The 17,324-nt window shown below is 36.4% G+C and overlaps 1 protein-coding gene across 8 annotated transcripts in view; it reads left to right on the top strand.

Annotated features, from left to right (window-relative positions):
• Positions 1 to 17,324, top strand: part of nfia (nuclear factor I/A) — a 192,226-nt gene that overhangs the window by 154,145 nt on the left and 20,757 nt on the right. For 5 of the 8 annotated variants that reach the window (XM_056447558.1, XM_056447557.1, XM_056447559.1 and 2 more), the window contains one exon: positions 6,196 to 6,324. The exons of the other annotated variants lie outside the window; for them this stretch is intronic. In XM_056447558.1, coding sequence (XP_056303533.1) covers positions 6,196 to 6,324 — 129 coding nt within the window. The remainder of the gene's footprint in view (positions 1 to 6,195; positions 6,325 to 17,324) is intronic. 8 annotated transcript variants of the gene reach the window in all.

Below are 17,324 nucleotides of genomic sequence, written 5' to 3'. Positions count from 1 at the left end.
GCTGGAGGAGATGGCGAGAGCTACAGGACCAGAGCGATGGAGAGACACACGCTCAATACTGAATTGCCTCCTCGCCCGTCTGGGCTCCGTCAATTTGTCAGGAGTGAGGCGGGAGAGAAAAGGGAGGGGAAGAGGAGAATCGGGCCAGGACCAGGACCCAGCGTGTAATAACGCCTCGGAAGGGGAAAGTGCTGACTACGAGCGGGCTCTGATTCCAACTGACAGAACCTCTTCAAGTGTTCATTACTCACTGTGAGACATCAGAGTCCGTCCGCCGAAAACACAGACACTCGCGCACACACACAATCAAACACAACTGTCCGCCTGCCCACAGGTTTCATTCGCATTTCCCTCTGGACTTCCCTGAAACCTCCCTCGTCTAGAGCTCAATGAACGCAGTGCTTTTATGGTGTCTAACTGGCCCAGACATGGTCATGAGAAGAAGCAGCAGCTGGTGACCCTGCGGTTGGCAGTGTGTTGGTAGGGCTAGTTAGACTACCTTACACCAGCTGATGAAGCAGAGATGCTCAAAGGAAGCTGTTTGAAAGCAGTGTTAGCTGTTCTTGAACCTCAGTCGGATCACTTGAAGTAGACACAACCATTCGTTTTCCAAAATAGGAAGATTGAAGAAAATTTCTAAAGGAGCACACCAATTACTTTTGAAAATAGGCTCATTTTACCACTCCCCTAGTGTTAAACTGTTGAGTTGAATCCATTGAGTCACTTTTAGATTAGCTAAGCATAATCATTGAGTCCGATAAGACTATTAGCATCTCGCTCAAAAATGACCAAAGCGTTTCAATAATTGTGCTATTTAAATCTCTATTCTTCTGTAGTTATAGTAGTTGTGTACTAAGACCAACAGAAAATTGGCTGATGAGACTATGAACTATACTCTCATTTAATCGCAATAACGCAGATGCTAAATATAAGCAACTTCTGTCAGAATAACCAAACAATGTTAACTAGCTCGGGACTATTTTCGGGCACTATATAATATCATTGCGCCTGCTGCAGCCATGGTATGGCAGCAATGTTCCTTGATTATTACGCCAGAATATACAGTATTATACCATATAAATCCTAGCCGATTGTAAAACTGTTTTAACTCAAGGGGACTAAAATGAACCTATTTAAAGAAAAAAAAATAGTGAAGTGTTCCTTAAATTACCATAAAATTACCATTATTCACTCTACATCATGTGGTTTTAAACCTTTATGAGTTCCTTTTCTGTTCAACAGAAGGAAAGGTACTTTGAGTTATGCTGGTTGCATACAGTTTTTGCTAGAAGGGATACAGCTGCATCCAGAAGTTAACAAGAACTATTTATATTGTTTTTTAAAATACCCATTAATTGTATTTTTTTAACGTCTACCCCTAACCCAACCCTAAACCCAACCATCTTACTACTGTAAAACAGTAATTATACAGAGTATTATTCATATTATTGATTAAATTATCCATTAAATTGTGCAGTATTTTATTAACGCCTATCCCAACTTTAAACAGTAATGTAGAAATATGAATTATTGTTGTACAGTTACACAGAAAATTATGTTATATTGATGTATCCACAGCTGTAAACCATCTAGACTTCACCCTGGCACTCGCCAACTTCCATAGCAGGGAAAAATCTACTATGGAGGTCAATGCGTGCCAGCAAGCGGCATTTTTCAAAATATACTCTTTTGTGTTCAACAGAAGATAGAAACACTAATGGGTTTTGAACAAGTGAGCATTGAGTAAATAATGGAAGAATACAAAATTTTGGGTGAACTACCCCTTTTTTTGTTGTTAAACGAAATGCTAACAAATTTGGGACAAGCTAATTGTTAATGATGCCATTTAAACAGTGATATTAGCCATTCAGGAACTGTTCTGTGGGACAAAATGACTCAGAGACAGCCCTTTTTCTTAAACTGATTAAAGTGTTGAGACTTGGGCTTCAGTATGAAGTAGAATTGGTAATGGAGGTCTGCAAAATACTTGTTAATTAGGCTAAATGTAATGCTAATGTTCTCAAACTTGTATTCAAATCAAATAAATTAGACACATCCAGTTTTATAAATCTCCATCTTATAAACACCTGTTGGAACATGAAAAATGGAGCAGAAACTTATCGAAGTCAATGCTAGCAAAGTAACAAGCTACTTGCTGAAGCTACTTGGGCTAAATTTTGTCCTTAAAATTTTCACTAAAACTCTACTGAACTGTTGAATTCAGTACTAAATGAGAATTACTTATAACTTGGAAAATGCGTGAAAGCCAATCAAAATAACTTCATATAAGCTTCGGCAAATCAACAGTAGGAAATCCAGAATGTTTAGGTGCTTAGCAAATAGCGTTAGCGACAGCTAATATAGCGAAAGCTAATGTTTTGGACTCTTTCCAGAGGCCTCTGACAGTGTGTGCATGTATTTATGTGTGATTGAACCCCATGGTCATCCTCTCATCCTATTATCCCTCGCTCCATTCCCTTTTTCTCCACTTTCTGTCTGTTTATTCTGTCATCATGTCTGTCGTTTGTGTTATGGTCTCGGGTGAGTAGTGTTTGGGTTACGCTGGGCTCCACAAGCATCTGATGAGACCGTCCCAGTGACACTGTACGTTTCCACTTCGCTCTGTCTTCCACCGCTGTCAGCCAGCTCATTGAAATTGATCTTCTGAAGCGTTTTGCGATGAATGTGTGAGTGTGAGGAGAAAATGAGAACAGCTGAATGGGGATTTTTTCCATTTGTTGTTTGTGTGTGTGCGATGAATGAAGACTGGAAAATATTGGTAAGCTGTGCTAAATGTGCTTGATGGCTTCTTCCTTAAAATCTTTTATCATATTGAAGTAGCGCTCATCTCTTCCTTGTTTCATTGACCTCTCATTTGACCTTTTCGTGACCCTAAAGTGACCCTTTTAAATTGGTGAACTGGTCAAAGCTCATTGATGCTTGGAAGAGATGTTGTCTTTCTTTCTTGCAATCTCTCTTTCTTTCTTGCGCCTGAAAGGGGAAGGAGTCTGCGAGGGCTGAAGAAACCAAGAATGACTTCTGAACACTCACACTCTCGCACACATAGAAATGCACCAAAACACATGTACAAAACAATTTATCTCCCTGTATCTACTGTAGCCTAAAGTCAAAACGCAGAGTTGCAACAAAGTATGGTAATTTAGTTACACACCTTAAGCTGTGTGTTTGCGATGAATAGTATAATTAAATACTATAGTATTACTATAGGAGAGTAATATTAAATGATGGTATTATATAACATTTTTTAAATGATTTTAATATTATTATTTTACTTTTATTGTTTCAGTTATACTTGTTTTTGTAAAAAAAAAAAAAGGAATTAAATATTATAATTTAAAATATCTTTTGCATTTATTGTTATTATCATTGTTATTATTATCGTTAATACATACTATTAATGGGGCAGCCTGTAAAAATATTATTATTATTATTATTATTATTATTACTTCTTAATATTAAGATGTACTATTTAGGATATCCTGTGCTGGAATATTTATTTATTTATTTATTTATTTATTTATTTATGTTAAAACAACTTAAATCATTCTTACTAATATATATTAACATGAACTTATTAACTTTTTTATCTTTGTTGAAATGTTATGTTTATGTTAGTAGCAGTAGTGATATTGCAGAACAATGTTAAACACAAAAAGAATAATAGTTATATAGAACAATAGTCTTAATAATAGTTAATAATAATTAATAATAATAGTATTTTATAAATAGTGATGTTTTGAGTCCCTTAAATGTTGTTTTTAAATATTTAAAACATATTATTTAGCTTACATGTGGTGAAATTTATTAGATTGACCATAAAGATGTAAACTTTGAGCACTTAAAACTATATTTAATGTTAATTCATTCAAGACAATATAATTTAATAATAATTTGCATATAAAATGAGCTTAAGTCCTTGTATATGGGGGTGTGCTGTATACCAGTGCTGTGATGTAACAAAAATATAGCACAAGGAGAGTAAGTGCTGCTGGCGCAGATCATTAATACAGCTTTAGCCGCATGTGATTGAACTGCATTAGTTAAAGTCATTTGCCAGTGTCTGGATGGACTTGTTCCTCTGAGGGTGGTGGGGGTGCGAGTGGACTGCTCTCGGGGAGAAATAAGACATGAGACCAGCTCTTATATCCTGTCCCACTGCAGGAGAATGGACTAAACGTGTGACAAATGGGCCAGCGGTGTCTACTAATTGCCCCTTCTATTTGCAGTTCATTCTTATCAATTTGCATTCCTAACCTCGAGCGAGCTAATCGGCCATGGGTTTCCCTCACGTCTGTCTATTTTTACCCCAGAGCGAGAGGTAGAGGGAAGCGAGGCAGTATGGGAGCGCTAATGCCAGAGGGAGGAGTTGAACTAACGTGGCTGAGCATGCACTAACAGACTTCAGTCATTCTCAGTTAGCCCATGTTAGCCTGTGCGTTCTGAACTGTTGCTCGCATTAACCCCTGCCAAAGCAAAAACCGCCTGCCAGACTGTGAATGTGAATGCTGTGTGCTTTGCATCCCTAACTCCTCTCTTCCCTCCATGTCTGTTCAGCACTCTTATTCTTTTTTTTTTTCTCCACCACATCCTGTCCCACTCATTGCTATTTCATTTCATTCCACTAGCCCACAGGTAAGGTGCATACGATACTTTCAAAATGCCTTTTGGTTTTGTTTTCGCATTTTATAGCCACCATCTTAACCATTACCAACTAACCTCACACTCATAAAAAACGGAAGTACCTCATAGCCGTTAATTTGACCCAACTGGGAATGGGGTAAAGCTGTTATTGCTTTAAAGGAATATTGTGGGTTCAACAAAAACAAAATGAGAATAGGGCATTTCACTGACAAATTTACATTCACAGCGAATTGGATAAAAGTTTTGCTAGCTAATCTATAATTGCCAAAATGTTTTTTAGGGGGAACCAAAAGATTTGCGAAAATACATTGTTTTGAAGGAATGTAAATGTTTTGAAAACAGACAACGTCTCTTGGGAATATTGTGAGTAAACAATGAATTTCCAGAGGAATCCAAAAGTTTTCCTGGTGAACAAAGTTTCTAGGGGAATGTAAAAGACTTAGGCAAATGCGAAAATTTCATTATGTAGGAAACAAAGGAATACAAAACTCTGGAATTCAAAAGTATGCACTGGAAACAAGTTTTGCGCAGTTTTGCAAGCAAATGTAATGTTTCTTGACACAAGTTTTGTTAATTGATGCAAAGTTTCTCTGAGATTTCAGTTCAATTATTAACCAACAGAGTTTGTAAAGGAGCAAGCTTTCGAAAAAAAGCTAATAGAAACTTCGGAGGGAAAGTAAATGTTATGCAAGTAAACGCAAAATGTCTTGATGGAGAGAAAATATTTTGTTAAGTATTTTTTTTCCCCCATCATTGTGTCTAGTGCAGGGGCGCCCAAATTCCGTCTTAGAGGGCCGGTGTCCTGCAGAATTTAGCTCCAACTTGCCTTAACACACCTGCATGGATATTTCTAGTAAGAGCTTGATTAGCTAGCCTAGGTGTGTCTGATTGGGGTTGGAACTAAATTTTGCAGGACACCGACCCTCCAGGACCGAGTTAGGGCACCCCTGGTCTAGTGGCTTAATTCAGAATTGAAAACATGGCATAATTACCAAAAGAAATTCTTCAAATTATCCATTGTTTTATATAAATATAATAGTAAACAAAGAGGCACTTTTAGTCATACATTTTTGAGGTAATAGAGACTATGCTTGTCAAGTGAGCATCAATTGGTAATGAACCCGGAATATTCCTTCAAGCACACCCTCGAAAGACTGATTGGATTCGTAACATACAACTTAAGTGCTTTTTACATGCACACTCCTACAGGGATGTTGATCAATCCTTGTTTTTTATGGTGAGAAAAGTCTCGAGGTCATGTTTAGCGCACATGTCTGTTGAAATTTTGACGTCAAGACCACTTATTCACGTGACCTTGCATTGTACTGGGACAGATCCACTATTCGGGCCCCCATGTAGTGTATCCTGTGCTACACCCTGCTGGGCCTCCGCAGTCTCCCCTGCTGTCTTGACCCCCATCCACTCACCCAAACAAACCACCCCACCCCTCCTATCCACTCTCTCTCCTTTGCGCCAGCCTGTATCTCCATGACCTTGCGTTATTAAATTGCACTTATCAATCATTCTTGCCAGGGATGCCATCGCCTACCACATTAAAGAAGTCAGAGAAGTCTGGTTTCAGCAGCCCTGTGCCTTCGCAGACCGCTTCCCCCCGAACGGCATTCACACACCATCATCGACCTGTCATTACTGGACCCAGAGGTGAGGTCCCAACACCCCACCCTCCTCAAACTGCACCACTCTTCTTCCCCCAAAAATCCCAGCCAGCAGGACCCCTGCTGTTCTTCAGATCCCTGTTCCTTAAACCCTACAGTGGTCCCTTGTTAGATCAGACCGGAGGAACTTTTGAGTCAAAACCTGGGCAAGTTCGGTCTTGGAGAGGCACAGTCCTGCAGTTACACTCCAACACACCTGAACAAGCTAATTAAGGGCCGGGTGTTTCTAGAAAGTGTACGTTTTTCTAAGGGTTGTATCAAAAGTGTGCAGGACTTTGGCTCTAAAGGACCAAAATTGCCAATTCCAGATTTCAATGAACTCTGTCTATAAGGGCGTTCACACTGAGAGGGATTTGCTGTGACAATATTAGGAAGTAATTCAGTTTTCAATGAAGGTTTGAGATCGAACCAATATGAGCAGAGATCGTCTTCATGCAAATAAGTAGCAACAGTAAGACTATGTTAAGGAATTTATGAGTCTAAACTGACTGTCTGAAGGCGTGTTTACTCTGACAGAGAATCCAGATACTATTTTGGTTTTCGATTAAAGCTGGAGTTCAGCAGCAGGACTTGAATATGCAGTGAGGTTTTTTTTTGTGTTATAAGTCTAAATTGACTGTCCGAAGGAGTGTTGACTGATTCTGATACTGTATGTAGTATCAATGTATTCAGATATCATATTTGTTTTAGTGAAAGTTTGAGATGCAACCAATTTGAGTACAGTTCAACTTTATGTAGCTGAGCAGCATCATGACTTGAATACGGAGTGAGAGAAACTTATGAGTCTAAATGGACTATCTAAAGGAGTGTTCACACTTCGATTGATTTGTAGTATCGTGGTATTCAGACATCATTTTTGTATTAAAAGAAAGTGTGATCAATTTGAGAAATTTATGAGCAGCAACACAACTTAAATATGTAAAACATAGTTTAATCCACTTTCAGTTTAGATTTGGATTCAGTTTCAATTCAGTTCTCAGAATAATTAATTAAGAAATGGGCAACAAGATTAACCCCAAATCCCATTTTAAGGGACTTTACAATCAACACAAGAGCAAAGAAGTGTATAATGTTGTTTAGTTTGTCAGTGTGAACTGGACTTGAGTCAAATAAACGTGAGGGACAGTTGTTGACAAATACATTAAGGATGTAAGTGCGGTCACTTTACGAGTTCAACCCTTAGTGTGGATCGGCTGCTTGATTTACATGCGTTTAATGTAAACACTTAACCGGATCTCTGAGTGTGACTTACACATGGCTTGGCTTTCCCTGTGAGCAAGGCTTTATCAGAGAGTCACCTGGATCAGGTTATCACAAGCGTATTGTCACTGGCTGTGAATGCTTTTGTCATAGATAAGGACAGTTTTTAATCAAACCCAAACACTTGAGCAGCCCCATATGTCGTCTTCGCTGGGTTGTGAGTTACAGTGAGGGAAATAAACTGAATTTACAGCCTGTTGGCCGGTTCCATCGCATATTCAAAGCACCTTTTGATGACCTCTTTGCAAAAATGAGGGTTTATATGTTTATTAATGCGCTTTACTGAACACAGGACTGGGCAGAAGAGCCAGGATGAGTTACTTTAAATATGTTACTTTAAATATGTTGTAGTAGAAACCACAACTTAATTTGCGAGGCTATTAGTATTAAATCACGCTTGGAAGTGGTATCGCTGTCATGTGAATATTTTATGCCCACGTGAACAAAATGGATTGCGCTTTAATATGCATACAGTAAGCGCCAAGGCTTGACGCCCCCGTTAAGAGTACTTTCTAAAAGCTAAATCCATGAATGTTTGATTGATTTAGAAGTCTTTCGAGACGTTAGTCAAAACCGCGGTCAGGCGGGGCGGCCGGAAAACTTCTTTTCTGAAACCATTTAAGAATATTTAAAACCGCCTAAATCTGTCCTCCCTTTCAATTGAGCGTGCGACTTCGTAACACTTGCTTTTCCCTCCTCCTCAGTGTTATTCAAACTGGGTAAAGAAGAGACCTGTTGCCTATTCCGTTAAAAAAAACCTTTTATTATCACCTTGGTTATTATATTGATAATCCACCGTTCAATGAAAGTTGACAGCAATGGGCCAGCAGGGAAAAAGGAAAGGCTAAAAAAAAAAAGATCAGTGAACCAACACGATTTGCAAAGTGGAACTAATCCCAAGCCTTTTCTATTACGCGCGGGTGGCGGCACAATGGCAACAGAGGAGCCGCGCTCAACCAGCTGCTGGAGACTTTCTCCTTTCAGCGCATCATTATCATTTCCATATTTGCTTTGGGAGGTATGTTTCTGCCGGACCCCCCTCAGACTAACTTTTAGGGCCACCCAGTGCCTCTGTGGCCGGCCTGTGAAATTATGAAGGGCAAACAGGCACTTTTTATTTGTGGTCTTTTTGGAGTTGTTGTCTAAAAATTTCACTTTAATAGGTACAGGAACTGTCTGTCACTGGGGCAGTACCTTTTTAAAAGGTAAATATGTGTACCTGAATGGTCCACAATAGTACCTCAAAGGTACTTTTTAGGTACATTTGGGCACTAATATGCATCTTTGAGGTACCATTGTGGACTCTTTGGGTACAAATATGTGTCTTTTGAAAAGGTACTGCCCCAGTGACAGCTCCTGTACCTTTATTTCTGAGAGTGTAGGGTTTAGGGACAACTAGCTCTACAATGTAAAAAGATTCTTGCTGCATTACGTTTTGTCATCTTTTTAGTCATCTCAACTTCCATAAATAAAACTGATTTAAAATATTAAGTTAAACTTCCTATAACTTAAATAAATTAGTTGAAGCCTGATTAACGTATAAAAATAAGTTAAGATTTGTTGTCCTGACTTTTCGTCAAAATTTTTTACAGCGTATTTACATCACTTTATTTGTTAGATCGTAACCAGGTGAAGAAATTCACAGTGGGATAATATAAAGTTTAGCTTTCTGGATCCAATTTTAGACTTAGACTTTTAGAAAATAAACATGTTTGGAATTTGCACACTTTAATTCAGTTCAATTCACCTTTATTTCTATAGTGCTTTTACAATGTAGATTTTGTCAAAGCAGCTTCACATAGAAGATCATTGTAAATTGAAATAGTGTCAGATCAGTTTTTAGTGTTTAAGTTCAGTTCAGTTTAGCTCAGTTCAGTGTGGTTTAATAATCACTACTGAGAGTCCAAACACTGAAGAGCAAATCCATCAATGCGCAGCTCTACAGATCCCAAACCATGCAAGCCAGTGGTGACAGTGGCAAGGAAAAAACTTCACCAATTGACGAGAGTGAAGAATTAAAAAAAACTCGAGAAACCAGGCTCAGTTGGGCACGACCATTTCTCCTCTGGTCAACGTCATGTGCAGAGCTGCAGTCTAGGCGCCGGAGGCTGGGGAATGCTGGACCTCGGGGAAAACTTTAGTTTTGTCTTGTTTTTTAAAATGTTACCTATATTAATGTCAGTGTGTATTTTATTAACAATGACTGAATAAAAAATCAAAATCTTCATAATAAATACGAAATATAAAAATATAAAAAAAAATTTTTCTTACTAGTGATAAAACTGATTCTCAAAAAAACCTTGACTAACATGTCAACAAGTAAATAAATTAATATAATACATAACACTAATGTAATTTAATATAATTTATAAAACAAATATGAACAATATGAATAAATAAAACTGGCTAAAGAATGCATTGAGTAATAATAATATTAATAATAACAATAATAATAATAATAATAATAACTATACATAAAACAAATAAGAAATTAAACATGTAAAAATAATAAATAAATAAATAAATAAATAAATAAATTATACATAAAAGCAATATTATTAATTCAACACAATATAAATAAATAAAAGTGGCTAAAGAATGCTTTAATGAATAATAATAATAATAATAATAAAAATAATAATAATAACAATTACTATATAAAACAAATCAGAAATAAAAGGTAAAAAAAATAATAAGAAAATAAATAAAATGATAATACATAAAAAGAATATCATTATTCAACACAATATGAATAAAAAAATGGCTAAAGAATGCATTAATAAATAATAATAATAATAATAGTAGTAGTAGTAATAATAGCAATATATAAAACAAATAAGAAATAAAACATGTAAAAAAATAAATAAAATAATAAGACTTTAATAATAACATTTATATATGTGTATTTGTTTTGAAACTATAGAAGTATTTGTATTCAAGGTAAAACTTAATCTCACCAATTCAGTTAGTCTGAATTTTTTTCAACAGCTGTTACTCATGGCTGGAACTTGTGCAAATATTTAGTTTACACACAGGGTAACGTTTCAACTAGGTTTAATGGTGCAACACTCAAACATTTAGCCACAACTAAGCATAATCTGTAACTTAACTCACACCACTGGTTCTTTTTAACCATTTACGCCGCGCTTTCTCCACCACACTCAGCTCTTTGTGTTAAAGCACAACAAGGACTAATTTCTAAGTATCAGACTCTTCTCCCAGGGCTCCCATGATCCTCTGTTCTCTCTTACATGCTTATGTTCTGGTATTTGTCTCATCAACGGCCCTTTTTAACTCATGAAGCCTCTTTTTAGCACATCAGTGGGCTTTTCCCATATTCAGACACTGGAGACGAGCAGGCACCGCCGGTGAAAAGGGTAAAAAAAAATGAATCAATAGTTTTTCTCAATACTTTCTCTAGTTAATTGGTTACATTAACAATTGGAAACATTGTTGGAATCATGTTTTCTAAAATTTTATATTTAGATATGCCAATTAAATTATTTTAACTCTTATTTTCATACATTTCTAGCTCAAAATCTGAACGCTGGATAAAAAATATGTATTTTTTTATTTATTTATTTTTGTCATATTAAAGTCAAAGATTTTTCAGAGGGGACTTTTGGGAATTATTTTATCACTAGCCAGAAAATAATATCAATTTTTAATACAGGTTTAACATAATCAGGCACATTATGTATCAAATATTCCTGTAAAACAATTTGATGCAAATAAAATGCAATTTGGTGTATGTAATGCTGCCGAAGTGAACATTTAAGGTTAAATTCTTTTAAAAATAAGTATTGTAATTAAAATCCACAGACAAACTGTTAAAGTGGGATAAATAAAGTCCATTTTGTAAGTTTTCTTTACATTAGACTGAAAAAACTCTTTCTGAAAATCCCCTAATCCCCAAAAACATATGCAGTATTGACAGGTATGTGAAAAAGCCTGCTTTGTCTCGTCTTCAAAGCAATAGGGAAGGAAGAGTTGACGGCCTTGAAAGTGAATTATGTCGTCCAGCGGCTTTGACAACTCGAGACACGGTCAAACTTTGTTTACTTGCAATTTTCCGTCCAAATAACCACCATTAAATGAATAGGAACATGACATGGGAGCAGGCCATTTAAGTAATTGGCTATCGTTTCACAACACTTAGATTCTGTCAACGAGTGAAGGAAAAAAAAAAAGAGTTTTTTTTACACTGCGCTAATTAACTAAGGCAATTTGCATAATTGAGATGGTAGGTTTCGCTATAGCTGACGTAAGCTGGTTACCAGACCTTTAAGACTGTCTGATCTACGGGTTCGTTTTGGCTCTCCGTGATGATTTAAAGGCTGAACAGGTAAACGTTTGCCCTCGTGAGGACAGGTGATTGACGACAGTTGAAAAACGGTTTAGTTTGGCGCGGGGAAACGTCACGAAAGCGCTCCAGTCTCGACATGTTGCCTCCAGATAGATGCGGTGGCCATGCCAGTTGGATCCACTTCTTAGAAGAACAGAGCAGAAACCATATGCTGCTTGAGTGTTTCATTAAATCAGCTCTTGGATTGCGAAGAGCAACCCGTGAATTTCATGGAAAAGGCCGTTTAATGCCGTCGCTTTGGGCTGCTGGGTTGCCAGGTTCTGTTCTGGCAGTGTTCGGGTGCTAATTTGCGCAGGTTCTTTGTCTTTTTATGAAAGTATTTTGTAAATGCCGTGAGTATTTTGTCAAGTTTTTTCATAGATTTTTGGTGTTTTGTTCAGATTCTAGTCAGCAACAACAGTAATGGTGTGTGTGTGTGTGTGTGTGTGTGTGTGTGTGTGTGTGTGTGTGTGTGTGTGTGTGTGTGTGTGTGTGTGTGTGTGTGTGTGTGTGTGTGTGTGTGTGTGTGTGTGTGTCTTTGTGTGTCTTTGTGTGTATTTGTGTGTATTTGTGTACCACTACTGATTATAAGTTATTTTTTTCTTGATTAGCACCAACTGAAACAACAACATTGACGACAACTTAAATTTGGAAATAAACATAGTAAAATCAGAAAAAAGTATTTAATTCAAATAAATAAAAATGTAGTGTGATTTGGGGGCTTATAACTTTTTTTGCTCCTGTTCTCAAAGGAGTACCAGAAGATGTTGCTTGGTCTTAACACATATCCATGAATGTACATCTATTTTTTGCTATATTTAGAAGTATAAGTCACATAGATGCACATATATATTTTTTAATCTTTGAAATCTAAACATGAACTCGTATTTTGAATATGTATCTTGCATATATTGCTGTATCTCATATTTCTATATGCAGGAGCATGCGATTAGCTGGTGCTTTCACATTTGGTTCGATTGCCTGGCAATCTTACCAATTATGGGAATAAGGTTCCGAAATTCCAACAATCGTTCATTCATTCATTTTTCTTTTCTGCTTTGTCACTTTATTAATCACAGCGGAATGAACCGTCAACTTATCCAGTATATGCCCTTCCAACTGCAATCCATCACACACAAAAACTACGGTCAATTTTAGCATACCCAATTCACCTATAGCACATGTCTTTGGACTGTGGGGGAAACCGGAGCACCCGGAGGAAACCCACGCAAACACAAAGAGAACGTGCAAACTCCACACAGAAATGCCAACTGACTCAGCTGAGGCTTGAACCGGCAACCTTGTTGCTGTAGGGCGATTGTGCTATCCACTGCGCCACCGTGTCGCCCAAATTCCAACAGTGTGACCTAAAATGCAAAAAAACACATCTCTAGTGCTGGACCCGGTCTGCATTTTTTATCTCAATCACACATGCAACTGCGTACCAGTTATTTGCACCATTGAGAATTATTTATAATAATTCTTATATACTCAGTTATAATGTCATCCAAACAACACTGCATCATGCATTGACAGTCATTGTTATCTCGTTTTCATTATAGATAAACTTTCAGGCACTTGTATTAACTCATCACCACTAGCTCCATGGCCTAACTCTGTTTTTCAGTATATGAATGTTTATACATAATTGCAAACTGAGCCACTGAGCAGCCCACTGCAGTCCTGCCTCTTCCCTGTGCAGGTTGTGTCTCAGCGGGTTCACTCCCTGCCGCAATGCTTCATCCTGATCCAAAAGCTCACCTCCAACACTCAAACCCTAAAAACACACCATCACACGAACGTAAGACCTAGAACACCCAAAAAAATCAGGACAGAGTCGTACATTGCATTTTTACTGTAAAAACAATGACAGCCATGTATTGTTTTTATTTACATTTTTTTTATGGCAGTCGTTCAATTTACCCGTAATAAAATTCCATTTCCACTTAAATACTTGGTCTGCAATTTAATATACACTGAAAAAAATATATTAAATTGCACTATGTGACCTTGATCCTTCCTCCAACAGTTTTTTATTGAAAAGTTTGAAAAAAAAAGACTTTTTATAATTGTTTGAAGTGATATATTATGAAAATTGGTGTTAAAAATTATGGTAAAACAAGCTGGTAATAAACTGCCAGTACTTTTTCTGTTATTTTACAGACTTAATTCTCTCTATATTTCTTATTATACAATATATTGTTTCAAACTACACATTTCTTATAAATAACTCAACATTTTTATTTATATATAACAAATACTACAAACTGTAAGAATTGATTTAGTAGTACACTTTTGTCAAACTGGTGTCTGAATTTCAGACGTAGTGAATCACATTTTTATGCCAGTTTTATCATATTATGGTTGGTTTATTTATATTTTTAATTCATGAATTTTATTTTTCTGCTCTTATTTATCACTGATAAAAATAAAGAATTATTTTTAAAATTCTAAATGCACAAACATTTCAATTAAATGATATACATAGTAGGTTTGTCACAATACTATTAATTCACATTACGATACTATACCAGCTGAAGTATCGTGATACCAAGTAGCATTGCGATACTGTAATTCATAACTCAAATCTATGAAATAAAGAAAATTGTCAGAAATACAACATTTTAGATGTTATAATAGGCGTACTTGATTTGAATTTGTAATTCCCTTATTATTGAAAAAAGTATTTGCACAGATGCATTAGTTCTTTTTGTTTATTACCAAACAAAATTATTTACAAAAAGAGCAAATTAGGCTATATGAAGTGAACGTTTCCTGTTGCTTTTTGGGGAGTTTTCATCTATTGTTTTTGTTTTTTTAGTCTTCTCAGATAAGAATCCAAAGCAATTCAAAATTTCACTCTGTAACTTGTTCTTTTTAAGAGATTGTTGCAGTTGTTGTAGCTTCTAAATTATATTGACAGGTACAGAAATAGCCTGATTCAGATGTGCGTTCGAACTGAAGCATCAGAAAATGTACAATAGGCTACCTTAAAAGGTGTGAATTCTACACATTTTTTATACCCTTAAAGTGCTGCACAGATTATTCAAATAAAAAGGTCGATTGTTGCACAATCATGAGAGTATTTTAGTGACTTTTCCACATGCAACACTATGTATTGTAGATAGACCGTTAATGATGATACTACAATTACAAACTACAGTGGCACCACCAGTATTTTAAAGCCATAGTATCATGATACTACCATATATTTATATATATATATATATATATATATATATATATATATATATATATATATATATATATATATATATATATATATATATGGTATTAAATAAATACAAAAGTACTATATATATTTATGTGGGGGGGACCACATCTTGAAACAACACTCACACATATACTGTATCATCCCAAAGCTTCACCTCCAACCCCCAAAAGCCCTAAAAACACCCCATCACTGGGACACAAGATGCAGAACGACACCAAAAGAAGGGCAAGACAGAGTCGTCCATTCCATTATTACTGTAAATACAATGGCTACATGGCAGCCACGGCGTCCAGAGTTTCCAGTCACCCTCCATTGACAGAGCCATAAATCACGGCCGGGGCTTAAGTGAATTACTGCAGCAGGGGGTTGTGCTTTTAACAATGTTTATGTAGTATCAGCTTACCATCTCTCCCGAAACAGACCGAGAGATCCGAGAGAGTCTTATTAACTGGCCGGCGATACATCACAGCCTTAAAGACCCTCATCCCGCGCATTATACTAATAACCAATAACCGAATATTACCTCTATTAAGAGGCGGCTAATTAGATTGCGCCGGTTACAATTAAATACTTGATAAGGTTCGATCCATTAGAGGACTGTGGGAAAGGTGTGAGGGAGAGAGAAAAGACGTGCTTTATTAGTGGTCGTGATGGCGAACGAGGACGCGGCCGGCAAGGCTTGCGTGCTTTTTGGAGTGTTGTTGACTGAACAGCTGGTTGTTGTGCTTTGTTGCGAACAGGTGCGGGTATTGTGCGCTGTTCTAGACCTTTGGAGTTGGAGTCGATGGTGTGGTTAATTTGTTGGGAACGACATGAAGAACAATGCGAGGGCTTGAAGGACTGAGGATGGACTGTGTAGTAATGCTTTCTGTTGTTGTTTTTTTTGTCATTTGCTGTAATCACATTATACTGGAGTACTTTCAGGGTGAAAAGGAACATTTAGATTTTGACCTTTTATTCAAAGTGCGATAACATAATTCTTTATTTGTAGAAAATTGAGCAATGTTATATATATTTATAGTGGAAGACTGAAATAGTTTTAATAAAATGTGTCTAATAATTCATTTTTTTTTTGTCTTTGCCATGATTACAGTACATGGTATATTACTAGCTATTTTGCAGGATACTAGTATTCAGCTTAAAGTGTAATTAAAGGCTTGACTAGGCCTAATTTGCTTAACTAGGCAGGTTAGGTTAGTTAGGAAAGTTTTTGTACAGCAGTGGTTTGGTCTGTAGCCAATTGGAGAAGAAAAGGAGATGGTATCTGACCCAAAGTGTATTGGTGACCATCCTCAAGTGGTTGTACATGACCATCCTATTACACAGTCAGAGACCTGTACTTGGGCATTTACATTGACAGTTCTTTTGCATAGAAAACACACATAGAGTGAGTTTGCTCTTGTTTACACCAGAGATTTTATTGTTTTTTTACAGAAGTTCTGTCTTTTTGGGATTAACAAGGAGCTTATGGTGTTGTTTTATAAAGCTGGTCTTGAAAGTATTGTTAGATATGTTATCACAGTGTGGTTTGGTAAAGTTTAAATCGAAGTTGATACATCTCTTAAAGACAGGATGGAAAATTGTTGAATTATTGAATATTTTAATCCGCAAGTTTTATATGAGAATTGTGTCCTTAATAGGGTGGAAAGGATTCTGAATGGTCCGACTCATTTTTTGTTTCCACATTATGAACTGCTTCCCTCTGGTAGGAGATATAGAGTCCCTAAGTGTAAGTTGAATCGATATAAGAAATCCTTTGTACCAGTTTTAGGTTTATTTAACAAGAGTTTATCTCAGGTAGCATTGTAATTATTGCAACTACTGTATTTTGTATTGTTTTTATTGTTTGTTTTTATGGTATGTCTGCAGCAATATGGTGATGATACCCATAAAAAATTTCCTGTCAAGGACAATTAAGTTTTACTACTACTATTAAAAATGTTAAAACCGCTTTTAATCCAGCCAAACTAAAAGAACTACTAAATGAAAGACTTTCCCCGAAGAAACTAATAAAAAAATACTGTGAAAATGTCCGTGCTCTGATCAACATAACTTAGGATATATATGCTCATATATGTTCCTTTTTGTAAGCAGCAGTGTTTTGTACATATATTTGCTTCAGCTATACTGTCGTGTTCTGTTTGCT

The sequence above is a fragment of the Danio aesculapii genome, chromosome 22 (genome assembly GCF_903798145.1).
Source record: "Danio aesculapii chromosome 22, fDanAes4.1, whole genome shotgun sequence".
Taxonomy (NCBI): Eukaryota; Metazoa; Chordata; class Actinopteri; order Cypriniformes; family Danionidae; genus Danio; species Danio aesculapii.
The sequence above is the reverse complement of the archived record's forward strand: the minus strand, read 5'-3'. Positions and strand labels throughout refer to the sequence as shown.